The sequence below is a fragment of the Grampus griseus genome, assembly GCF_964374135.1.
Source record: "Grampus griseus genome assembly, chromosome: 15".
Classification (NCBI taxonomy): Eukaryota; Metazoa; Chordata; class Mammalia; order Artiodactyla; family Delphinidae; genus Grampus; species Grampus griseus.
The window spans coordinates 5836965-5861242 of record NC_139009.1 but is presented as its reverse complement, the minus strand read 5'-3'; the positions used below and the strand labels follow the sequence as shown (position 1 = coordinate 5861242).

Genomic DNA, 24278 nt, shown 5'->3' with positions numbered 1-24278 from the left:
GTCTCATTTTAGATATTATCATTTGAATAAAACCTGCCTTCCTGAAATCTTGTCTCTTTTCTTAAAGAAACCAAGATGAGTAGGTGTGAGACCTAATGGCTTCCCTTGATTTTTGTTTATCCATTCTAGTTAATTTTCTTCATTTAATGTGTATTTAGTGTGAGTTTTTACTGTGGGTCAGGGCTTAGATTGTTGTGCTTTCATGTGTTCCAGGGGCTGGCTGAGCAGGTGGGGTACATAGAGAGACAACTATACAAAGCATCTTAGGCCCTCGAGCAACTTACACACATATCTACACACACATACATACACTTTCCTTTTGCCAAACCATCCAAAAGTGTTTTTCACACCTAAATACTTCAGCGTGAATCTCCCCAAAACACCATTACCCGCCCCCCCACACACACCCTTTTTTTTTTCCTAGACCATTAGAGGGTGTATTACATACAACATATCTTTTGTCCCTAAATACTCAAGTGTTGAGAAACTTATATTCTGATTGAAGGTAAAACATACATATTTGAAACGACTGGAGGAAAGTAAAAATGTGATGGCTCTAACGGCCAATTAACAGGTTTTTATCAATGTCAGGCTAAAACATTGCCTTCTGGATGATAGAAAACTTTTCAGGCTAAAACTACTGTTATTTGCTAATAGGCAATTACTTGACCTTTTAAAACTTTCACCCTAATTTCTAGCATTTGAGCCTCAAGCTTATATGACTTCCTAATATTCAAGGAAACTTTCAAAAATTTATATTTTTAATTAATTAAAATATATCTTACAGACAAAAGAGAATGTATCACCTGTAGTTTAAAGATAATAGTAATTTTTCACCCTGTTCATTAATATATCAGTAGAACATTTGTCAAAGAAATGCTTTTGGGGGGGGTATTTTTAATCATATAATAAAAATAGCTTGGAGTAAATTTTTGTAGGGGGAATATTTTATTTTGTTCAAATAAATATAGATTGTTATATATTGGAGGTATAATGAGGTAATGGGAACTTTGTTTTACCATTAAGTTAATTTCTTATTTTGGACTTCAGCTCTTGGTGGGCCTGCCATCCATGAATGGGTTGGATTCAGGGTGATTTTGAGATGCCTTTTTTTTTTTAAAGAAATAATTGTTTCCTATATACCTGCAAATACTTATAAAGACTGCTTTGTCGGTAGTCTAAGGAAGAGAAAAAAGACAATGTAATAAGAATCTGAGAATTCATTAAGGAATTGACAAAGTAATTTAAGATGATTTCTTAATGAAAAACTATAGGAAGCCAGTTTGATCAACATTGAAAAATCATATATTGGAATATGTTAGAATAACTTAGATGACTGTTTCTAGTTAACCATAGTTGAGTTCTCTGATGCTATTGCTTGTCATTTGAATAATAAAAAGTGTTATTTACAACAGACAAAAAGCAGCAGTATATAATTGATATTCATTTATTTTATTAAAGAAATCTGATTTGGTGAAAACAATCAGAAAATAGTATTTTTAACACTAGTAGTAGAATTTTTTTAATCCATAAAAAGCCTCATTTATTTTTATAGCAATTTGATGACACATCTGCTTGATATATTCAGCTGAAAAAGAAAATGTTGGTTCTTGGTGTTTGGTAAAATTGCTTTGTTAAATTATTTTCTAAATTGTTCAACTTTTAACAAATGACATTTGATACTAACACTGGAAAGCAATTTCAGCTAATTAAGTAGATCCCTCTGTAAACCATTGGAACATTAAGATGACATACTGTTCATTCAAGATTATTTTAATTGGTACAATTATTGTAATTTTCTGGCAATTATGTGTTGAGCTAAAAGCTTTTGTCTAGATCATTTGAGGGCTTTTTTTGTTAACATACATTTAGTAAGAAGAAAGGGAGTAAAATAAAAACTGTAGATAAAGATTTTCTGTCTACTTTTATTACAGAGTTTTAGACACCATTGAGATATTTTAGTATAAAACTTTATTTCTGATATTTTTCAGTTCACATTTTAAGCAATGATAGAGGTTTTTAAAAAATCAATTTAAATAGTTTTCATGAAGATAATATTTCAAATTTCTGTTTTGACACTGCTCAACCAGCCTTTTACTTAGGATGATGTGGTCAGAATTAGTTTTGTGATAAGGATAATGCCTTACCAAACAATACTTTGTTTTGGTCCTTTATTTTGATTTTTTAAAAACAATTTAATAAGTTTTGAGGAAACCTCAGAATCATAGCCATTTTCTTTTTGCAGAAATATCTACTACTTGCTGACTAGACACTGCAGACATCTAGTTTGTAGCATTTATCCTAAATTCAGTATCTTTAAATTATTCAAGTAGCAGTATTTCTGTACTTAGGATGTTTTTCATAATAAAACATCGTATCATCTGATATTCCTTCCTGATACTCACCCGAAGTTTTCATAAGCTTAGTTTTATCACTTCTAGTTATCTCATGCCTCTGTTTAGCTCTCACTCACCGCCTTCCTCTTTCCTTGAAGTTCTGGGTGATTACTGGTACCCCTCCCTACCCCGTTGTGTGGCCCAGATTATGCACAGGCTTGTTTCTTTTGCATGTGGACTTAAGTTATAAATTTGAATAGCATAAAAAAATTGGACAGTAGTTTAGATTTGCAAAGAAGTCTTATCTCCTTTGTAGCACAAAGTACATTCTTTGTACTGATGATTTTTTCTTAATTTAGGTTTTGAGATGCTATAAATATTTATTCCCAGTACTGTTTTTTGTATGCTCTTTTAGTGTTTTTTATATATAGTTGAGAATCTTAATGAAATTCTATCTTCTTGACATGATGTGTCTTCTCTGTAGGTGTTGGTGTTGTCATCATTCCACCATTATTAAATTACTGTCTTGTGTATAGTTATTATTTCCATTTTTTGCCCCAAAACACTCTTGCCCTTAATGTATATATAATGTAAATACTTTATTCAGGGATTCAATACTTTATCAATATCTTTATCTTTAAAAAAAAAAAACCTGATTGAATTTTTTTGCAAAATCATGAAATAATTCTCCATATAGGAAAGGAAACTAAGCAGGTTTGTGCTGAAAAAAATAAAATATAATCTAAAATAGAAATCATATTTTAACTGGATAAAATAAATAACAGTATATTTGCTAGGTTTAATGTGAAGATTGAGTCTTCAAACCATGAACAAAGATGCCGTAAACAAATGTAATGTTGACAGTTAAACATGCATTTCTTATTATGCATTGTTTATTTTTATTCATTGTCTTTGTGGAAATTGAGTGGAAAATTCAGGTTCCTAAAGATAAATAAAGGTGAAGGGCAGAATTTTTTAGTTTACTTCGATATACCTGCAAATCATGCCTGTTTGTTGTTCAGAGAAAAAAAAGAAGCATGAAAACTAGACATGTTTGACTGTTTTTTGAGTTTATCTATTTATATATTTTGCTACTTCTTTATTGTTGCTACGAGACTCGTAGCAACATCCAAACATATGAGAGAAATTAATGGGAGAAAGCTTAGAATTCATTCATTTATTCAGGAAATAGTTATTGAGCACCCATTATGAACCAGGCACCATTGTAGGAGCCTGGATATGTCCATGACCAATACAGACACAGATCCCTAAGCTGAGGAGCTTATTACTCTATCAGGGAGGTATGAGTGATAAACAGTCTCTGTAACACACACCTCTACAGCATGTTAAGAGGTGACAAGTGCTATGGAAAAAATAAAAAGCAGAGTTAGGGGGAGGAAGAGTGGTGCAGGGTCCAGACTGCTCAAGAGGCTCAGGGGAGGCCTCCTTGAGGAGAGAAATATTGACCAGAGACTTGAAGGAGGAGAGAGAGAATTAGCCAAGTAGGTATCTAGGGAAAGCGTTTCTAGGCAGAGGGAACAGTTTGGACAAAGGGCCTAAGGCTGGAGAGTGCCTGGGTTGTTTGGGGAACAGCAACAACAAGGGATCTGGTGTGGCTGGAGGGAATTCTGTAGGGGGAAGCAGGGGAGATGAGGTCGGGGAGGTCAGGGGGTGCGGGTCACCGACAACTTTTAGGAGGAACATTGTAAGGACTTTGGCTTTTACTCTGAGTAAAATGGAGATCCACTGCAGGGCCTTGAAAAAATTGTACACGTACCCGGAATGCTCTAAGGTGCCTGTTATTTGGTCATATCAGTGTAACTTGGAACCGACTTAGGGAACCCTGTTGACCTAAGGGAGTGTATTTTCAGAATCCTGTGCTGGGAAGAAGATAACAGTGAAACTGGGTAGAAAAATTAGGGTAAATGGAAAGTTGTGGAGAAAGTATGTGGCAGTCGCACAGTAAAGATGAAATGAGCAGTAGAGAATGGTCCATGGTGGCACTCCACGAATATGAGAGAGATGAGAAATGAGTAACATCATCTATGGTCTTGTTGCAGTGTCCTGATAGAAAACTCATTGGTTACTCTAAACATCTGCAAGAATTTATATGACTTCCCTGCCTGTTTCTTCTGCTGTAATAGTTTCATGTTTCTTAAGATCATTTATTCTTTATTTTCTGATAAAACGATGGATTTATAAGCGTAATTTTTGGGTCAGTGTTTTCACCTGCCTCTTTCCTTTGGAATTGCCAACTGCATGTCCTGTCCTGCCCCGCTACCCCTCACATCTAAACCCCAGCTTGAGAGTGAAAGGTGCTTCCCGCTGCATTGAAAACTGATAGGTGTACAGAGCACCTTGCTTGTAGAGTAGTATTGAATTTGATGTATGAGTAGTGTAAGATGGAAGTGGTGGTCATTTCAGTATCAAATTGGGTTCTAAGGATAATGAGAAATAGTTGGTCAGAATTCTAAATACAGGAATCAGGTTTATCTGGAACTCCAAACGATCTTAGCATGGATTTCCGGCCCCTCCTCATGCCTTCTCCCTCTTGCCTTTTACCTTTCCACCTGTATTTATCTCTGGCCCATCCTCCCCTCTCCCACCTTATTCTGGTCTCACCTTAAATGTCACTACCTCGGGAAGCCTTTTGTATCCAGGCATATCCCAGTCTCCAAGATTTTATTAGATGTGTTCATTATACACTGGTATGTTACTTCATGATACTTCCCATAGTTACCTTTTATAAATATTTGCATTGCTGTTTCTTTAATATTTGTTTCCTGAACTAGACTCTTAACTCCACGAAATGTAACTTCCTTAAACCTTTCTGAATTCCTTGTTTCTAGACATTCTTGGCATAGAGTAGGCAGTAGTGGGTATTTCTGAAAGAATAAAGAAATATGATGATGACATTTGCATTGAGGAAGGCATGGATTTGGGGAAGGTGGTAAATGAGAAGTCACATTTTATCTTGAAAAAAATAACTGTCCATACAGACGTGTCCTTCTTTGGTTCTAAACATGGGTAAACATTTTCCTTTGTCATTAATACCAGTAGATCCCTGGGCAAGGCACATAGAACGTTTTCAGAACACAAAGGTTGAATGGTGACTACATATTTCAGCTGATACCTAGTAGGTTCTGCCTTTTGTCAGGTGATAGTAAAATCAAAGCAGTGTTTTCCTAGGCATTTCCCTGTAACGGTGAGTTCAGCTGCGTTTGGAAGGTTTCTTACATTCGTAATGGTTTTATGAATGGCCCGATTTGGAGTTGCTTCCTATGGGCACACTTTGAGACAGGTTCCTCCCACTTTAGTTTCTATTTACAGGCTGTTGTCAGTATTGTTTAAAAAGGCCCTTTGACTTAGCTGGACTCTGTTTTTGTTATGCTAAACATTTTGATTGTGTTCATTCATTAACCGAATGTTTATAGAGTTTATTACGTGCCGGCACATGCTAATAAAAGCAGTAACTAGTATTACTTGAGCCCTCAATATATGCCACACATTGGATTTGCGTAGATTATTTCATTTAATACTCATAACTCTGGGAGGCAGAGAGAGCGGGCATTACCTAAGTTCATACGGCCATAGCTGTTGGAGCTTCCCCAGCCCCATTTCTGGAAGCCAGGAGGCTGTCTGTGACTACGGAGCTAGGCAGTGGGTCTGAGATATTAGAAATGCAGAACTAAACTAATTTTATTATTTCCAGATATAATTTATTCATTTTCAAGTGAATATTTAGAATCATTTATTGTGTATCAATGGGAATGTTGTAGCAAATACACATTTTTTTAGAGGATGGAATTTATCTTTTCCATTAAAAAAATGCAAACTTCTTAGCAACTTATGTAAAACCCCAAATCAGTGCTTCATTCAGTTCTGATTGTGTCTACCAACTGCAGTAGGTTTTGTACGGAAAACTGAAAAATTGTGATATTTAGCACTTAAACAGCTGGTACATCTGTGTGTTTAAGCCTTTATACCATTTTTATGTCTGCTAAGTGTCTGTAATTTTTTTCTTGATAGCGTTTTCAATAGCTTTTCTTTTGTTTTCAATAGGGTAAAATTGATTTTTTAAATATTTTCTCATTTAAACTCATAATGCCATTTTCAGTATTTTATACTAATATAGAACAAAAAAGGAATTTTTTAAAACTAATTTATTTATTGTTGGCTGCGTTGGGTCTTTATTCTTGCGCGCAGGCTTTCTTTAGTTGCTGTGAGTGGGGACTACTTGTTGCGGTGCGTGGGCTTCTGATTGTGGTGGCTTCTCTTGTTGCGGAGCACGGGCTCTAGGAGCACAGGCTTCAGTAGTTGTGGCACGCGGGCTCAGTAGTTGTGGCTCGCGGGCTCAGTAGTTGTGGCTCGCGGGCTCTAGAGCGCAGGCTCAGTAGTTGCAGCGCACGGGTTTAGTTGCTCCACGTCATATGGGATGTTCCCAGACCAGGGCTCGAACCTGTGTCCCCTGCACTGTCAGGCAGATTCTTAACCACTGAGCCACTAGGGAAGCCCAAAGAAGGAATTTTAAATGTTTCAAAGTTGTGTGTTTCTAACTTTAACATGAAAAACTAAAATATATTAACTAAGAAGACTATTTGAAAACAGTATTAAAAAATCAGTTTTTCTAAATATGTTTTAATATGTAAAATAAAAAATATCATTACCTATGCAGGTTTATAGTTTATTTTATAATACAATAAGAATATTATGCATATTTACATTAAAAAATGAACATGATTATTGAAGGATTCAAATTTGTCCAAAAAGTTAAATATACCATTAGAGATCAGGTAGAGATCAGTATTTTCCCTGAAATTATTTTTTTTCAACAGAGGTTTGTGATTTCAGAATTTCAAATGAAAATACTTTTAAGACTCTTCAAAATTTGAGAATAAGCAAAGGTAATGTATAATAAAAATGCCAGCTAATTGAAGTGCTAAGGTAATGGTGAGATGCTTATGTAAAACCACGAAGCACATGACCTCTGTTTGCAATGTCCAAAAAGTCCACGAGGGGGGAGTATTTCACCAGAAACATTGTTAGCACGGTCGGCCAAGAAATAAGAGTGAATGCGTTTTGCTTTCCCTTTTCCATGGCAGCAAAACAAGAAAAACACTGAGTTTAATGAACATTTTAAACTGTCTAAGGTTCAACTTTCACTCCTGTTATTTAAAGAATGGCTTCACAGGACTTTTGTAAGCACTGAGAATCATGATCATAAACGAATGGTTATCTGATCGTATGGTATAGTTTTTATTAAGTTTAGTGTAGTACTTTTTTCTCCTAAAATTCTTTTAAAGTTACTATTGGGCAAAGGGATATGAAGAACAAGGAGTTTTTTTTAATTGATCTGCTTACAAATTTATGTTTATATATTAAAATACTAAATCCTAAACATTGTAGATCTTGGGTTCCATGCTGATTAAACGTTAAAGCTTTAAGATAACTCATATAATAAAAGTTTTGCTTTAATCTTGGCCATATTTATAGGCAGACTCTGAGTTCAGAGCCTCCATTCCCTGATTGTTATTCAGAATTTTACTGCAAAACATTTGTGCCCTGTATATGATTAGCGTAACACTTCTTACGATTTCTTAAAGGCAGCAATAACATGAACATCTCTTATTGCTTGCTAGCACCTCACGATGTTATTAGTGTTCCTCAAACAGCTATGAAAATTGGATCTTATTTACTTTTGTCAGAATATTTTAAAATGTCATATCATCATATAAACTCTTGATATAAAACTAGGGCTTTGCTTTTTTAATGAGAGAGAACTATTTTCATATTGTCTGTTGTGAAATGTTTTGCCTCAACCTCTTTACTGAAGTTTTCTCTGTTACCTTAGCTTGAAATTACTGTTTTGTCATCTGAATTGCTATCATCTGATCACCTGCATGGGAATACTGGGGTAGGCATCATGCTATAGTACATGGTTTTTCAGGCTTTTTCCCCCCTGGTGGAAACCTTGTTGCAAATTCAATCTTATGTATAAACCCAATAAATAAAGCAGAATGAATATAAATTAATTGATTCAAATTATAACATTTCCTGATAAATTCAGATAGGAAAATGAGCTGTTCTGAAGAATATTAAAATTAAAACGGTGGATGATTGTTGCAGTCCTGTGTTGGATCAAGCATCTATTTGTTTCTATACTTAGTTTTGGTAATGTAATATCAAGATAATTCTAAATCATGAGTAGATGCAAACGTTAACCAACTTTTAAACTTGCTTTGCAATGGTGGGATATTTTCAATTAATCTGATTCAGAAACTTGAAAGTTTAATTGGGGATTTTGTTTCTTAGGTGAATCACTAATATAATTTTACAGTTGCTCACATTTTTTTTTAATAGTCAAAGTGTTGGGTGCTGCTTCTCTGACTGGGTCCTGTCACCTGGGTCACGTCACGAATTATTACTGAGATTTTCTAACTAGCTTTGGCACTCTGTGCTCAGGCACGTAGGGTGGAGTAGTGTACTGGCTTGAGTAATTTTGTTAACGGAAAAGTGCTGGTCTGGATTTTAAAACAATGAAGGAATTTGAATATATACATGAAGATGGAGGAGAAACTTTATTTCCAAGTCTGCAAAAAATTGAAACAAAAAACCAGGATAACTTGCTAACACAGGCTTATATGTTGGTCTTCTTCAGTGTGTTAAAATTTAATGTGTAACAGCATTCTATTTTATTATATTTTAAGGAGTTAAAAACAGGTAAATCATTAATTTAAGAATCGTGAGCCATGTCTGTGGCACTCGGTTTGAACCAGCGCAGGGAGCAGGGTACAGGGTTGTGAATCTGGCCGACGCAGGCTCCAGCTCTGCCCCTTACAGCCAGGCCATGTCAGGCCAGTTGCTTAACCTCTCTGAGCCTCAGGTTCCTCATTTTAAAAACTGAAATAACACCTCATGGAGCGTTGGGAAATTAGATAAACTAGATAAAACATCTGGCTCAAAGAATGGCAAGCAGTAGGTATTCAGCAAATACTGGTTTTTAAAAAAAATTTTCCTTTCAGTTCTTTACAACATTTAAATATCTTTTCTATTAGATTTTATATAAGAAAGGGCTACCTCACACAGAGCATTTTACATAATACACATAAATGAAGGCAGTGCCTTACCAGTATTACGGTTGAGCCTCAGCAGATACTTTCTTCGTTACTTCTCTGGGCTTTCGTGTCTTACCTTCCCTGTTGATCCTTTCTCATCCCTGCAGTTACCAAAAGTACAGTCTTGCAGCCAGTAAAATTATGCTTACGTGTCTCGTGTTTACACTGCGAATCAAGGGAGCTCGGACATGGAAGGGACATCTGTGCGTAGGCCAGAGCTTTCCTTCATCACTTTGAGAGAAAGAGCATTTCCCCACATGGCAGGGGCTTGGGAAGCATCTGGAGGGCCACAGATAGGCCCTCAGAAATCTACCTCAGCCCCTTTGAAATAAGGAAGCTGGAGTCTAGAGAGTTAAATGACTTGTCCCAGATCACACACAGTTAACAAGTGACCCACCCTTTAAATACATTTTTATGCCTTAAAAAAGTCTCAAGGCTTTTAATTTTAATTGTCAAACATTACAGCCTTATTTTAAGGAATCTGAGATCATCACGGCTGGATCTAAGGAAAGTCATTGCCGTGAACACTCTGCTTTTTGTTTCAGAATACAGCCAAGTTGCATTTCATGCAGGCATTGTATTCCTAGAAATCACTGCCTTTATTAAAACGGAATTTAATGGGAAGCATCTAACATGTAAATACGCAGTAAGTTTATATAACAGCCTCAGAGGGGGATTTTTGTCCCCCTCAGACTTTGATTATACTACATTTGTTTCCTAGGCAGTTGAACAACCTCATTTCTCTTTGAGTGTAAATGCCTTTGTGTCAAAATGATTCAGCGCCTTTTTTTTTTTTTTTTTTTTTAACAAGAATGAGATTTTTGTGGTCATAAAATTTTCCTCCTATTACTTCTACCACCAAAGTTACACCTTGTGCTACCCAGGTGAAGCTCAGCTGAAGCCCAGCTGCAGATATGCAAATTGTGTGTCTAATGGTAGTCTACTGAGTTTGCATATTGAGCACTCTTTTATCCATTAAATTACAGGCCTACATGTTTCCTCATTAGTGTAAAAAAAGTAATCTTGGGCCCTCATGTTTTTGCCAAATAGATCTCCTTGGAAATGAACACCCTCAATGGGAAACAGTTTTTTAAAAATGTAGAGTAAGCTCTTCTAGTAAGTAAAAGAGTAACATTGTTTAGCTCTGCCAGTGATCCCTGTGGCAACCTGGACAAGTATTTTTATGGTTTGCAGTAGTTACCAACCCTAATTAGATCACCCTTGAGCATACAAGTCACACATATCAAATATCAGACATCAGAAACAAACGAGCAAGCCTGAAGGTTGGCATGATTACATACCCAGTGTGCCACATGTGCAGGTGCTTTGTTTGCTGTTTCCTAGTGCGCTTACTGAATAGGGTGCCTATAAAATGCAGCATTACTTTTGTGACTTTAAAGAGTGAGCAAACCTGACACTGTGCGCACTGTTGTCTTGAAAATCAGCTCTGACCACCACGTGGAGATGCCTCTTTGTTTTCTCTGCAACAGGTTCTTTGCTCCATTGACTGTTGCTTTGCACTCAGCACAACCTTCTGCATATGGAGAGTTTTAGCTTTTAATTACTTTAGTAACAGAAGCAATAAAGTAATTCTGTTACTTTAGCTATAGCAAGGAAAGTGTCTATTTTTCTGACCCCCTATGCTAACCGTTCTCTCCAACACAATATGAAAGGTGACTCATGGAATCATTTTCAAGGTACTTTTTTCTTTTTTTGGCTGCACCATGCGGATCTTAGTTCCCCTGACCAGTGATTGAACCCATGCCGTCAGCAGTGAAAGCACAGAGTCTTAACCACTGGACCACCAGAGAATTCCTTCAAGGTACTTTTTAGGGGTGATTAAAACTTATGGGATGCAGCACACAGGAAAATTTATAACTATAAATACTTACATTTAAAAAGGAGAAAAATCTTGTATTAATAGCCTAACTTTAACCTTGAGAAACTAGAAAAAGAGAAGCAAATTTTACAAATTTCAAATCTAGCAAAAGGAAGGAAATAATAATGATTAGAGTGGAAATAAATAGAGAATAAAATAACAGTAGTGAGAATTGACGAAACCAAAGCTCTTTGCAAAGATGAACAAAATTGACAAACCTTTCACTAGATTGACAGAAGAAATAAAAGAATTAACTAAAATCAGAAAATATGGATGTTACCACCCACCTTACAAAAATAAAAAGGATTGCAGACTACTCAGTGGATACACAAAAGGCATCTGACAAAATGCAACACCCTTTCGTGATTAAAAAACTGTTAGAAAACTAGGAGTAGAAGGGAATTTACTGAACGTGGTAAAGGGCATTTATGGAAAAACGCATTGCTAACATTCTCGGTGGTGAAAGATTGCAGGCTTCCCCCCTAAAGACAGGAACAAGATAAGGATGCCTGCTGCTATGGGCTGAATGTGTCCCCTGCAAAATTCATATGTTGAAAACCTACCCCCCAATGTGATGGTACTCAGAGGTGGAACCTTTGGGAGGTAAGTAGGTTTAGGTGAGGTCATGAGGGCTGAGTCCTTATGATGGGATTGGTGTCCTTATAAAAAGAATCAGAGAGCTAACTGCAAATCAGAGAGGGTTCTCATCAGAACCTGATCATGCTGGCACCCTGATCACAGACTTTCAGACTCTAAGACCTGTGAGAAATAAATGTTGTTTAAGCCACCAGTCTATGGTATTCTGTTATAGCAGTCTGAGTTGACTAAGTCACCTGCTTTCACCACTGCTCTTCAACATTATACTGGAAGTTCTAGCTAGTACAGTTAGACAAGAAACAGAAATAAGTGGATCCATTTGGAAATGAGGAAGTGCAACTATCTTTAATCACAAATTACATGATGCTGTATGTAGAAAATCCCAAAGAATTTCACAAGAAAGCTACTAGAGCTGATAAATTCAATGTTTCAGGGTACAGATCAACACAAAAATCAGTTGAGTTTCTATACACCTCCAGTGAACAATCTGAAAGGAAATTAAGAAAGCACTTCTATTTACTATAGTGCCTAAAAGAATAAAATACCCAGGAATAAATTTAACCAATGAGGTAAAGAATTGTACACTGAAAACTACAAAACATTGGTAAATTAAAGAAGTTCTAAATAAATGGAAAGATATCCTATCTTCATGGATAGGAAGACTGAATATTGTCAGTATTACCCAAAGTGATCTACAGATTCAGTGCAATCCCGTTCTAAATTCCAGTAGCCTTTTTTGCAGAAACAGAAACCTGATCCTCAAATTCATATGAAATTGCAAGAGACCCCAAATAGCCAAAACAATCTTGAAAAAGAATAAAGTTGGAGAACTCTTTCTCGATTTTAAAACTTATTACAGAAAGAGAGAAACAAATACCATATGCTAACACATATATGTGGAACCTAAAAATAAATAAATAAATAAAATACGGTTCTGAAGAACCTAGGGGCAGGACAGGAATAAAGGCGCAGAGGTAGAGAATGGACTTGAGGACACGGGGAGGGGGGAAGGGTAAGCTGGGACGAAGTGAGAGAGTGGCATGGAATTATATACACTACCAAATGTAAAATAGATAGCTAGTGGGAAGCAGCTGCATAGCACAGGGAGATCAGCTCGGTGCTTTGTGACCACCTAGAGGGGTGGGATAGGGAGGGTGGGAGGGAGACGCAAGAGGGAGGAAATATGGGGATATATGTATGTGTATAGTTGATTCACTTTGTTATACAGCAGAAACTAACACACCATTGTAAAGCAATTATACTCCAATAAAGATGTTAAAAAAAACCCACAAACTACAAAGCTATAGTAATCAAAACACTGTGGCACTGATACAAGGACAGACATAAACCGGTGGAATAGAGTTGAGAGTCAGGAAATAAACCCATACATCTATGGCCAGTTAAGCTTTAATAAGGGTGCCAAGTCCATTCAGTGGGGGAAAGAATAGTCTCTACAAGAACTGGTGCTGGAACAACTAGATTTCCACATGCAAAAGAATGAAGTTGGACCCTTATTTCACACCATGTACAAAAATTAACTGAAATGGATCAATGTACTCTTTCCCAAGCACAAGGGTTTTTTTTCAATATCAGAAAGGGTAATTAAAGTGAAAATTATTTTAAAAGAATAGAGTTCTTTGGGAACAATACTGTTTTGTGTAGTTTGTTCACTCTACAAATATTTATTACGCAAAAGTCATATGACAGCATTCTGCGCTAAGCACTGGAGATACAGTGGTGAACAAAACCAAACTTGTTCTTAGCTTTAATGGAATTTACCGTCTAGTGGGGGGAGATAGACATTAATAAAATAATTCCACTACTGAATAACATTCTAATTGTGATATGTGTATGTAAGAAAGCATATGTGCTATTATGAGGGTTTGTAATAGAGGAGTGCAATGTGGTTTCACGGAAGACTTCCCTGAAGAGGGGGAGCTGAGCTGAGAGACAAAGGATGAGCAGAATTAACCTGGTTAAGACGGAAGGGGAGAGTGTGGTTAGCTCCAAAGTTGTCTAGGGTTTTTGTCTGCAGATAGTAATGGACTTAACAATGGATTTCATTTTATCTTTTGTTTCTGACCCGTTTGGCTACAGTGCTGAGTGGCTGTTTTCTGTGTGTTCCATCTATCTTCCAGAATCTCCAAGTGTTCTGTGCATAGAGAGTATTTAACAAATGGACACTCACTGACAGAAAGTATTTGAGAGTCTACTGGAAGTTAAATTGTTTCAAAGTAATTCAATTCTGAGGCAGTTAAAAGTTTTCCCTTTTAAAATTTTTAAAGAAAATTTATCTTAATTTTTAATCTCTTACGATTAAATAATGACATTATTAGGCAGCTCCTTTTAGACAAAGTAAGGTAAATATGCCTTCTTCATAAATTATGCTCTTAGAACCTATTTATATTTTGATTTAAAATGGAATTTTTTCTGTGTAATTTAAAACCTTATTTTGAATGGAAGTGATATGAATGGCTTATGTAATTTCTGCCAAGGAATTAATACGGACTTTCTCTAAACCACTGTCATTTATAATCAAAATGCTTTTAACTTACATTGATGTTGGCATTAACAAGTACTGCTAGATTGGTAGCATAGAAGGAGATTGCATTTAAATTTACTGGGAGATCACTGATGCCTGAGGTTTTATAATGCCTTCTGTGGGCCATTTAACTGCTGGCAACTTTAATTCACATGATTCATAATACTGGAAATTTAAATTCACTCCTAATTGAAAAGTGAAGTTGCTTAAATTCTTTAAATACTAACCTTTGGAAAAATATCTGAAAAATAAAGGCACATATGATTTTGGTGGCCTACTGCCAAAAGATTATCATTTACATAAATATCTCTTTCAGTAGAAGAGTTTAATGTATTGAGCTCAAAAGGTTAGAATAGAGACTTCAATCTGGAAACCAGCAGCAGACTGTTGGCTTGTGAACAGCAGTATTGTTCATCGTATTGAGAACACTGTTCACATTCAAGCTTAAGCAGAGCTGGCATTAAAATTCAGTTAATTTGTTTCATGTGACTTGTCAGCTGTGTGTTTTTATCTAAATCTTTCTAGCTTCTCTTCTTAGTATTTTATGTTAAACTCCTGAAATAGATGAACTACCTTTTTAACTGTTGAAGCTCTAATATTTTGGCCACTTCTGCAGATGATTCTGTGAAACCATTCTTCAAGTTTTCCATTTCATTTTAAATATATTTAATAATCAGTTTGAAAGCCAGTTTAATTTATTAAGAAGTAACCCCATTTCAGAGGGCTTTTTGTTTTGTGCACGTGTGCATGAGTCCATAAAAGGGACTTCCTGAAATTCATTAAGACAAAATTGCTATCCTTATTTTCTAAGCAGCACCCTATTCTTTTCTTGTTTGCTAATTTTGTTCTCTGGATTTTCTTTTAGATGGCTTTTAATAAATGGCTACTAGCCAAGTAGTGGGCCTGAGTAGTGAAGTGCTAGTCCCAGAGAAATTACGTAACTATAACTAGTATTAGAGTAAGATTCCATTTCACTTTTTTGAAGAACATGAAAATCTTACTGCTTCTCTGAAACTAGACTCAGTATAATCTCACAGTTAATATTCTTGACTAATTGGGAATTGAGTGTTTTGAAGACATCTTCAGATTTACAGTGATTCTAAAACAGCTTTATGAGATATAATTGACATACAATAACCTGCCATATTTAAATTGTACAATTCCTGAAGTTTACATATGTATACACATATATAGACACACAACACGCATCCCCACCAAATTGTCGCTGCCGTCAGGAGAGCAGACATATCACTTCCTAAAGTCCCCTCCCGTTCCCTTGAAGTCTCTCCCTGTCATTTCTCTTCCTCACATCCCTGACTTCACAGGGAACCTTTATCCTTTTTCTGTCACTATAGGTTGGTTTACATTTTCTAGTTTTATATAAATGAAAAAAAATACAACTATGTATTTTTCATTTGCTATATTCTTTCACTCAACATAATTTACTATGAGATTTATCCATGTTGCATATATAAATAAGTCCATCCCTTTTTATTGCTAAGTAGTATTCCATTATATGGCTATACCACAAGTTATTTATCTTTTCCTTGTTAGTGGACGTTTGGGTTATATCCAGATTTGTCATCTACTTCCTTGTCTTTTAAGCTCCTTCATATTTTCTATTCCTTTATCCCTCTGTGATGTATTTTTACTCACTGCCTCAGATTGGCGCATGGCCTGGCATGTAGTAGGTTGAACCCTATGGAATTGTCAATATTTGACCGTTTTGACCTGTAAAAATGGCAGTTTCGTATAGTTCAACATAGAAGTGTTTACTAAGTACTTTTTAATGAATGTCACTTGTTTTTACATTTAAGACCTCTGCCTGATACAAAAGTATTTATATATAAATTCAACTAGGTTAAAAGTTATGCATAATGAAAAATAGACTAAGTGACACTGTAATTGGTAGTTATCGTGTCTGGTTGGTAAAATGATGTGGTTTTTTTCCCCTTTCTGTATTTCTTTGCCTTATATATATGCTTATATAGTAAGCACAGATTACTTTTATAATAGAAAATAAAACCTTTTTTAAAAAAGGAAAAATCTGTGCTTTTTTCTAGTTCATGTAATTTATTTAGAAATTATTCTTTATTTCTTCTTTTCTTTGCAAAGGCAAGAACCCTAGTATTTTATAATAAGCATGGATTTTAGAGCCAGTCAGATTCTCTTAGTTGTGTGACTTAGGCAGACTGTTTAATTTGTCTGAGGCTACTGTTCACATGTGTAAAATGGTAACTCATTTATAGTCTTCACTGAGAGGTAATCATTAACATGTGACATACCTAGAATATGTTACTTTCCTTTCTCTGTTTTCCTAGCCCAAATCCTGCCTTTCATTAGGGCAATGTAATTCTGACCTCACACTTGTTACCTTAGTAATTTTGTAACTATACCACTTGTTTTGTTCCTTTTTCTTTCCTTTAAAAAAATTATGAGAGCAAGGTGTATAATGTGTTATTTTTATAAATAACAAATTTTAAGTTACATGCAGAATTTGCCTAATAGTGACATTAATGACCATTTTTGTTTGTTTCTTACTTGAAGAATATCAAAGAATATTCCAACAACTAAAGATGTTGAGCCACTCCTGGAAATAGATGGAGATATAAGAAATTTTGAAGTGTTTTTGTCTTCAAGGACGCCAGTTCTTGTGGCTCGAGATGTAAAAACCTTTTTGCCATGCACTGTAAATCTAGACCCCAAACTACGGGAAATCATTGCAGGTGGGTATTAGTAATAAATTTACTTTTTCCTCTCTGCAACACTGAAGGCTTTTCCTGTTTCTGACGTAACTGTGTAAGTTTCTCCTGCGCTCCATGAAACACCAAGAAATATCGAACCAAGCGCTACACAGGAGAATTAATGAAACTGCGGATCGGCAGTCTGACATCTTTTGGGAATGCTAGGAAAATGCTGTTTGTTAAATTGACCTTTTTATGTTTCCCAGCCTACACAGCTGAACCTTCTTTGGAATCAGGTTCCTCTTAACGGTATAATCACCACTTTAAGATGTCAGTCCATTGTAATTTTTCTGTCACCAGTCTTCTGTCTTTAATAGGGATCTCTATCCAGAGGGGTAAGAAAATCTATATCACTTTTAAAATTTTAGCTTAAATCTGTGGACTAGAACTTGAGGACAGTGACATGAGGATTTTGGAAGAATTTAAGTTGTCCTTGAGGCACCACTGTATGCACATGGACACACACAGAACCTTTGCTGAAACATACCATCTTCTGTATGATGCAGGTGCTCCTGACTCACCTTGACATTTTCCAGGAATTATGGAGAGAGAGCCTTATACTCCTACATTCTTTTTTAGATACCTGTTATAAGGCTGTTGTCAGAGATGTATTTTGTGACTATGGAATTGGTTATTGTTGTTGTTCAGAGGTGGATGAGACATATAGTTTGCAAACCCATAATCTTAGCTAACGTTATATTTACTACACAAGTTTGAATTATTAATAATTAACGAAACTTTATGAGTCACAAGAACTGTTAGAATAGCACAAATACCTTGAAAAGTCAGAAAAAAGTTTATAGTTCTGGTAACTGAGGAGAAGAATCCAGATGTTGGTGACTTTTCAAATGGTGAACAAAAGCTTTTATGCAAAGTAGTTGAGTTTCTCTTGCTAAAATGTCTATGGAGTATTCAAAATTTCCTGTCTACTTCTGTAACCCCGTTGAAATCCTTGGCAAGAGCGATACAGTCATGTTTCTATCTGGTACCTAAAGGAGGAAATGGTAATTGGATTAAATACTAATGTTCTATTTTCTTTTGCCTTCTGGGGTGTTGTTTAATCTTTTAGATGTTCGAGCTGCAAGAGACCAGATTAATATTGGAGGACTTGCGTATCCCCCGCTACCTCTCCACGAAGCTCCCCCTAGACCACCGTCGGGCTACAGTCAGCCTGCGTCGGCCTGCTCTTCTTCCGCCTCCTTCACTGCCCCGTTTGGAGGAGGGGTTGTGTCACCACAGCCTCATAGCAGCTATTACAGTGGTATGACGGGACCCCAGCATCCATTCTACAACAGGGTAAGCAAGTGCTAGGAGTCTTAAATTTTAAGAATTTCTTCCAGGGAAGTATTAGAAATTTTCTGCTAATGGGGTCTGTTATTATTTTAAAACTGTACTTTAGGTTAAAGACAAAAAGTGTTAAGTTTGAATGCAGTATGATTTTTTAAAAATCAGAAGAATTTTGAATTTTAATGGTTCTAGATCTCAATTGAGTCTGAATATTTGAGATGCTTTTTGCTTTTATTTATTATCTTAATAAGAAAGTGAACTCTATGGGGTCAGTAGAGACTATCCTGTGCTTCAAAGGGATCTGTTTTTCTATTTGTTTATAAACAAATATTCCATTTATTGTTATCTTGTATAATAATTTGTATTGGAATTTAAAACAATGATAATTTTTATAGTAGTTCAGTAAACCTATATTTAATATGTGTTACAGCTTTTAAATGTGAGATAATGGAAATACTGCTGGTAGGACTCAGGTGCTATTGCCAAATAATAGCACTGTAGCCAATTTCTAGAATTTTATTTCAAGTTATCTTCAGTCATGTATAATCATTTGCATAGTATAAATATGATCATTTTTTACTTCAAAAGATGAGAGCACAATTAATTATCAGCAGTATTCAGACCCTATCAAGTTGAGTAGGTCCAAGCTATCCTCATTTTAATGGTCTTAAACACTAATATTTCCTATAGGAAACTGGAGCATCTGCTCTAGTATTATACTTTCTGGAACTGTACTCTAAGATCCCTTGCAGTTTCTTTATTTTTGTTGTCTCCCTCTTTAGTCTAATTTGAGAAAACTCAGGGGCTGGTATTCATAGAAGCCAAGTGCATGCCTAAATAAATTTCTTATAAGCTAGGAAGATAGAGAAATTTGAATAAATGTGGCAAAGCAGGAATTCTAAAATTTAAATTTTCCAGTTTTTGAGAAATGCCAGCCATGTAAGTTATTAGGTATACCATTTATAGAGGTCCTGTGAATGTTATTCCATTCTTTTACTCAAATAAGGAGAAAAAGGTGGAGCAATAGCATTTTCTAATGTATTTCATCCTTGTAAACTTTATCTGAGTGGTAGCCAGTGTGAAATGCAGGTTTTTATTTGCCAGTCTTAAAATCTGCTATAATTTTTCGTAAAATGGTTCAATTGATAATTAGATGACAGTTGAAGTTTTGAGACCAAGAATTTTTTTTTAATATTAAATTACCATACCATCTAGGTGGAGACCTTGTGTTCACTAATTTCACATGAATAACAATGATGTGATGCTTTAATATCGTTTTATTATTTTTAAAACATTTAAAAATTTCTCATGTTTTTAGATCTAGTTATTTTTTGCTCTAGTTATTTGAGGTTTTTAGTCTGAAAGTTAAAAGCAGAACAGTTTTCTTAAAATGGCAGGAGTGAAAAAAGTAAGGGAAGATGTTACATCAGTGTAATGAAAGTTAATATGTTTTAATCTTTATTTTTAGCCCATATAATCTGATAGCTCCTGTTTATATGAAGCTGGATACAAATAAATGGTGTATTTATAGATCTCCTCTAAACAATGAATTCCCCGTTTAAAAAATATGCTTGCTTATTTAGGAGACAGAGTAAACTCCAGGATATAGAATATAAAGTAAACTCTAGGAACCTAGAGTAACAGTATTCCTGGAGTCCATGTATAGGAGGTTCTCATATAATTCAGACTTTCTTTGGTCTTACTTAAGGCTAATCTTTTTTTGGTAAAGAATAGTATTCTATTGAGATTCTATTTTGCTTTTTTTTTTTTTTATGAGAGTGTGAGTTAATATTTGTAAATCACTTAGAACCTGACACATGGTAAACCCATAAAAATGTTAAATGTAAAGAGAAACTGGTGTCAAGTTGTAAGGTGCAAAACTTTAGTTGCTTTTTAAAAAGCTTTATTAAATCAACAATATAAAAATTTAAATAATATGTCTTAAGTTTGATATCTTAGAGAATATGAGTGAGGCATTTTTTCTTTTGTTTTGTCACTTGCATTAAAAACTTGGAGTTGTATTTTATTGGTTAGTTTCATTTGCTACATCTCATTTCACTTTGATTTCGGTAATTGTTTTGTTACGTGTTTTCTCCATAGCCATTCTTTGCCCCTTACCTTTACACGCCAAGGTACTACCCTGGCGGCTCCCAACATCTCATCTCACGTCCATCAGTAAAAACGAATTTGCCCAGAGATCAGAGCAATGGCCTAGTAAGTATAAAAAAGCATAACTAAAGTATTACTCTAATATGAAACATAGTCAGCATTAGAAGTTTGCTTATTTCCTTTCTGTAGTAAAAGCGCAACTTATTTTATAAGTAGTTTTAAGAAACATAAGCTGTTACTAACACAAAATGTATTTTGTTTTCATTTCTGGTAAATATCAATGAAAGGAAAATGACTTGCAGCATCAGGAGGTAAATGATGAGTTGTTTACAACCAGAGTTTCTGGCCAATAATGTTTGTTATCAAACTTTTAAAACTAAACCTTTACATCTGCTAATTTCTGATTTCTTTTTAAAGGACATACATATATGGTAGTTGTGTCTATGTATATATATGCTAGCCCTATGGTATAAAAATTAGAGGACGTATTGAAAGAACAGTTTGATTGAATAGCAGAAATTAAATAGAATCAGGGAAGTATTCAAATGTACTATTAACTCTAATCCAAAACAAAATACATTTGTGCCTAAAATTTTAGGTGTTCCTGATGATAAACGTGTGTTAACAATGAAAAAAAAAAGAAATTCCCTGTTAATGTATTTTTTAAATTAGGAGGCAAAAGCTATAGAACTTAAACTGTTATTTAAATTTTAAAATATTATCATTGAAGGAAAAAAATCTAATCAGGTCCAGGTTTCAGTGTTATATATTATTTCAACATCATGTTCATTCATCATCCTTGTTTGGCTCACTCCTTCACCTTTTACCCACACTCTTGTTTTGTGTTGTTAGGAGGTTATCAAGGAGGATGCTGCTGAGGGGTTTTCTTCACCCACAGACTCCTCGAGGGTAACGGAGTAGTCTTGTGGTGTGGACGCGAGCATCTCCCGCTTCTGCAGCAGTAACGACTGTCTTAATCATGATGACAGCAGTTCACTAACTGTGCATCTGCAGTGTGATGGGCAGCTGGTGTAGAGTAGCTGAATACTAATAATTATAGTTCACGGATTAATGAAAAAGCTAATGTTTAACTTTACCCTTCATTTCTTCCTGCTTTTCCCCTTTTTCAATGACATGGGATGGGTTTTTTTTTTTTGTCATCCAATAAGGAAGGGGTTTTTCCAGCAGCCATCAGGAGCATTCATTTGGTGGTATTAGTTCCTTAATGTTGGGCTTTATTTTCACATTTGCCTGTTTTTCTGAAGCCTGCAGTTGGTACCATACATGTAGAATAGGTTTGAAAATATCTCCAATCAACCTTGAGACTGCAAAAAGACATTATGAGCTCGATGGTATAGACCAGGAATGCATCCTTAGTGGCTCGTGCTTAATCTAGGTGCCCATGCTTAGTGTAAATTCAGTACTACTACAGCGCTACTTTTCTTTATCTGTATACAGTTGATCCTTAAACAATGCAGGGGTTAGGAGCACCAAGCCTCCTACCAGCCTAAAATCCTAGCAGTCTAAAATAGAGACTGTAACTTATAGTCAGCCCTCTTGCGGAAGTAGTTCCTCCTTATCTGTGGTTCTGCATCTCCGGATTCAACCAACGCAACCGTGTAGTACTGTTGTATTTACCATTGAAAAAACTCTGCGTATAAGTGGACGCGCACAGTTCAAACCTGTGTTGTTCAAGGGTCAACTGTATTAAAATAAAATTTCCAGATAAACAGAGCTAGTACAGCAAGTAAAGGGAATTATTTAAAACTTTTTTCCCCCAACACTTTAGAATGGGTGTCTAAAAAACCAACTTTTTTTTTTTTTTTTTTTGCGGTACGCGGGCCTCTCCCTGCTGTGGCCTCTCCCGTTGCGGAGCACAGGCTCCGGAAGCGCAGCCTCAGCAGCCATGGCTCACGGGCCCAGCCGCTCCGCGGCATGTGGGATCTTCCTGGACTGGGGCACGAACCCGCGTCCCCTGCATCGGCAGGTGGACTCTCAACCACTGCGCCACCAGGGAAGCCCTAAAAAACCAACTTTTGTAGGAAGTCTCTTTGTATATTTATTATTAAAGGCTTTGTACTTAATAAGAAATACATTTAATGTGATGAGCCATAAAATCTTCATTCATTCAATCAATGTGGAATTTAAGAACCCCAGTTTGTATCTTAAGTTCTGTTGATTTATTTGCAGAATGTTATGCCCATGTAAACATGATCAATTTAATCTAAAGAAATGTAGCATAGCAGTTAGAATTACTTTGGTGAAATATTGCATCCTGAATTTATGCATAATTTTTAACTTAAAACATGCATTTGAATAGGCAGTAGTTTTTTTTAACTTTAATTTTCTTTGAATTAATATTAGTGAGATAGGAAGAGAACCATTTTGATGTTTTCATTGAGGAGCTGATGATTCTTTTTAAGTCATTAACATTTTAGCTGAAGTGTTTGAGAGACTTCAATTATCCACGAATTATGGACACAATAAACCATAGTAATTCTGTTTGGGTGTTGGGGGAATATTTAATCCATGGATCATTGCCACTATATGCAAGAATGACTTTTAGTTTAGTCAGAGAGCCTTTAATACATAGTTTCATGCATGCAATGCAATTCTCTGAGCTAAAATTCCTCTGCAAACTTTTGATGAAAGTTGGATCCTGTGAAGAATTTGATGGTCTTAATGACAGAGACATGCTGAAGTAGTAGCTGTTCCCATGCTTAAGGAGAAACACTTGTGAGTAAAAGGTGTCAGTAATTTCAGGGACCAGTGAAGGAGCATTAGGCAAATTTTAAAATGAGTTTTTGGGGAAGGGGAAATAATGCAGTTCTTAAGAAGTGTTTGCAAGCGCAATAACGAAGAGTAAAAATGCTCTGAATATATTAGTGCCTTTGTTTAGTAAAATAACCATACTATTTGCTGTTCTTTTAATATTAAAAGGTAGTTTTGTAATCTGTTTAGTGAATAATAGTTGCTTCCCAAGCCTTCTTTGCTTTTAAGAAATTAACAGTGACAATAGCATGTAAAATTTATTTAGAAGTAGACTAGTTCAAGTAGACACTTAGTTCAAAGCTGTGTTAAAAACAGTGGTGGAAATGTGGAGAAGTATCTGTACATGAGAACATTGTACGGGATTTTTATAGCTGAACCAATGAAGAAGCAGTCAATATAATACCAAAAATTTTTTAGCCCTTCATGGCTCCTGTAGTTTTCCAGTACTGTAGTAGAAAACGATATGATTTCTGAGATACGAAGACTGCAGGTGAGTTCATCTCTGCTCATTCATCTGTCTCCTGTATGCAACACTTGATGACAAAAGCTGCTTATAGATAAGTCAGGAGCTATGCGAACATTTTTGGACAAACTGTCTTGTCATTATGGACACAGAATAATGAGTTAAAAAAAAAACAAAAAAAACACCAGAAAACCAGATCATAGAGAGTTAACCAGCTCTCTGTGGTCTTTTCAATATAGTTGGTCCCATCTTTTTTTACCTCAAGGAATTTCTCATAAACCTTCATAAAGCAGAGCCTTATGAAAATAGTTGAGTTTTCTCACACTAAGGAACGTTGTAATGATTGTGACTTGTGAAGACCAGCCAAGGACTTAACAGATAAATTACAGAGATGTCCGAGGGTCCCACTAAGGCAAAGACATAAGATACAAGCC

The 24278-nt window shown here is 35.6% G+C and overlaps 1 protein-coding gene across 14 annotated transcripts in view; it reads left to right on the top strand.

Annotated features, from left to right (window-relative positions):
• Positions 1-24278, top strand: part of KIDINS220 (kinase D interacting substrate 220) — a 100413-nt gene that overhangs the window by 54382 nt on the left and 21753 nt on the right. For 11 of the 14 annotated variants that reach the window (XM_082672389.1, XM_082672388.1, XM_082672387.1 and 8 more), the window contains exons 23-26: positions 17017-17195; positions 18283-18509; positions 20601-20714; positions 21462-21518. In XM_082672389.1, coding sequence (XP_082528515.1) covers positions 17017-17195; positions 18283-18509; positions 20601-20714; positions 21462-21518 — 577 coding nt within the window. The remainder of the gene's footprint in view (positions 1-17016; positions 17196-18282; positions 18510-20600; positions 20715-21461; positions 21519-24278) is intronic. The other 3 variants (XM_082672390.1, XM_082672398.1, XM_082672397.1) reach the window with 1 other exon arrangement.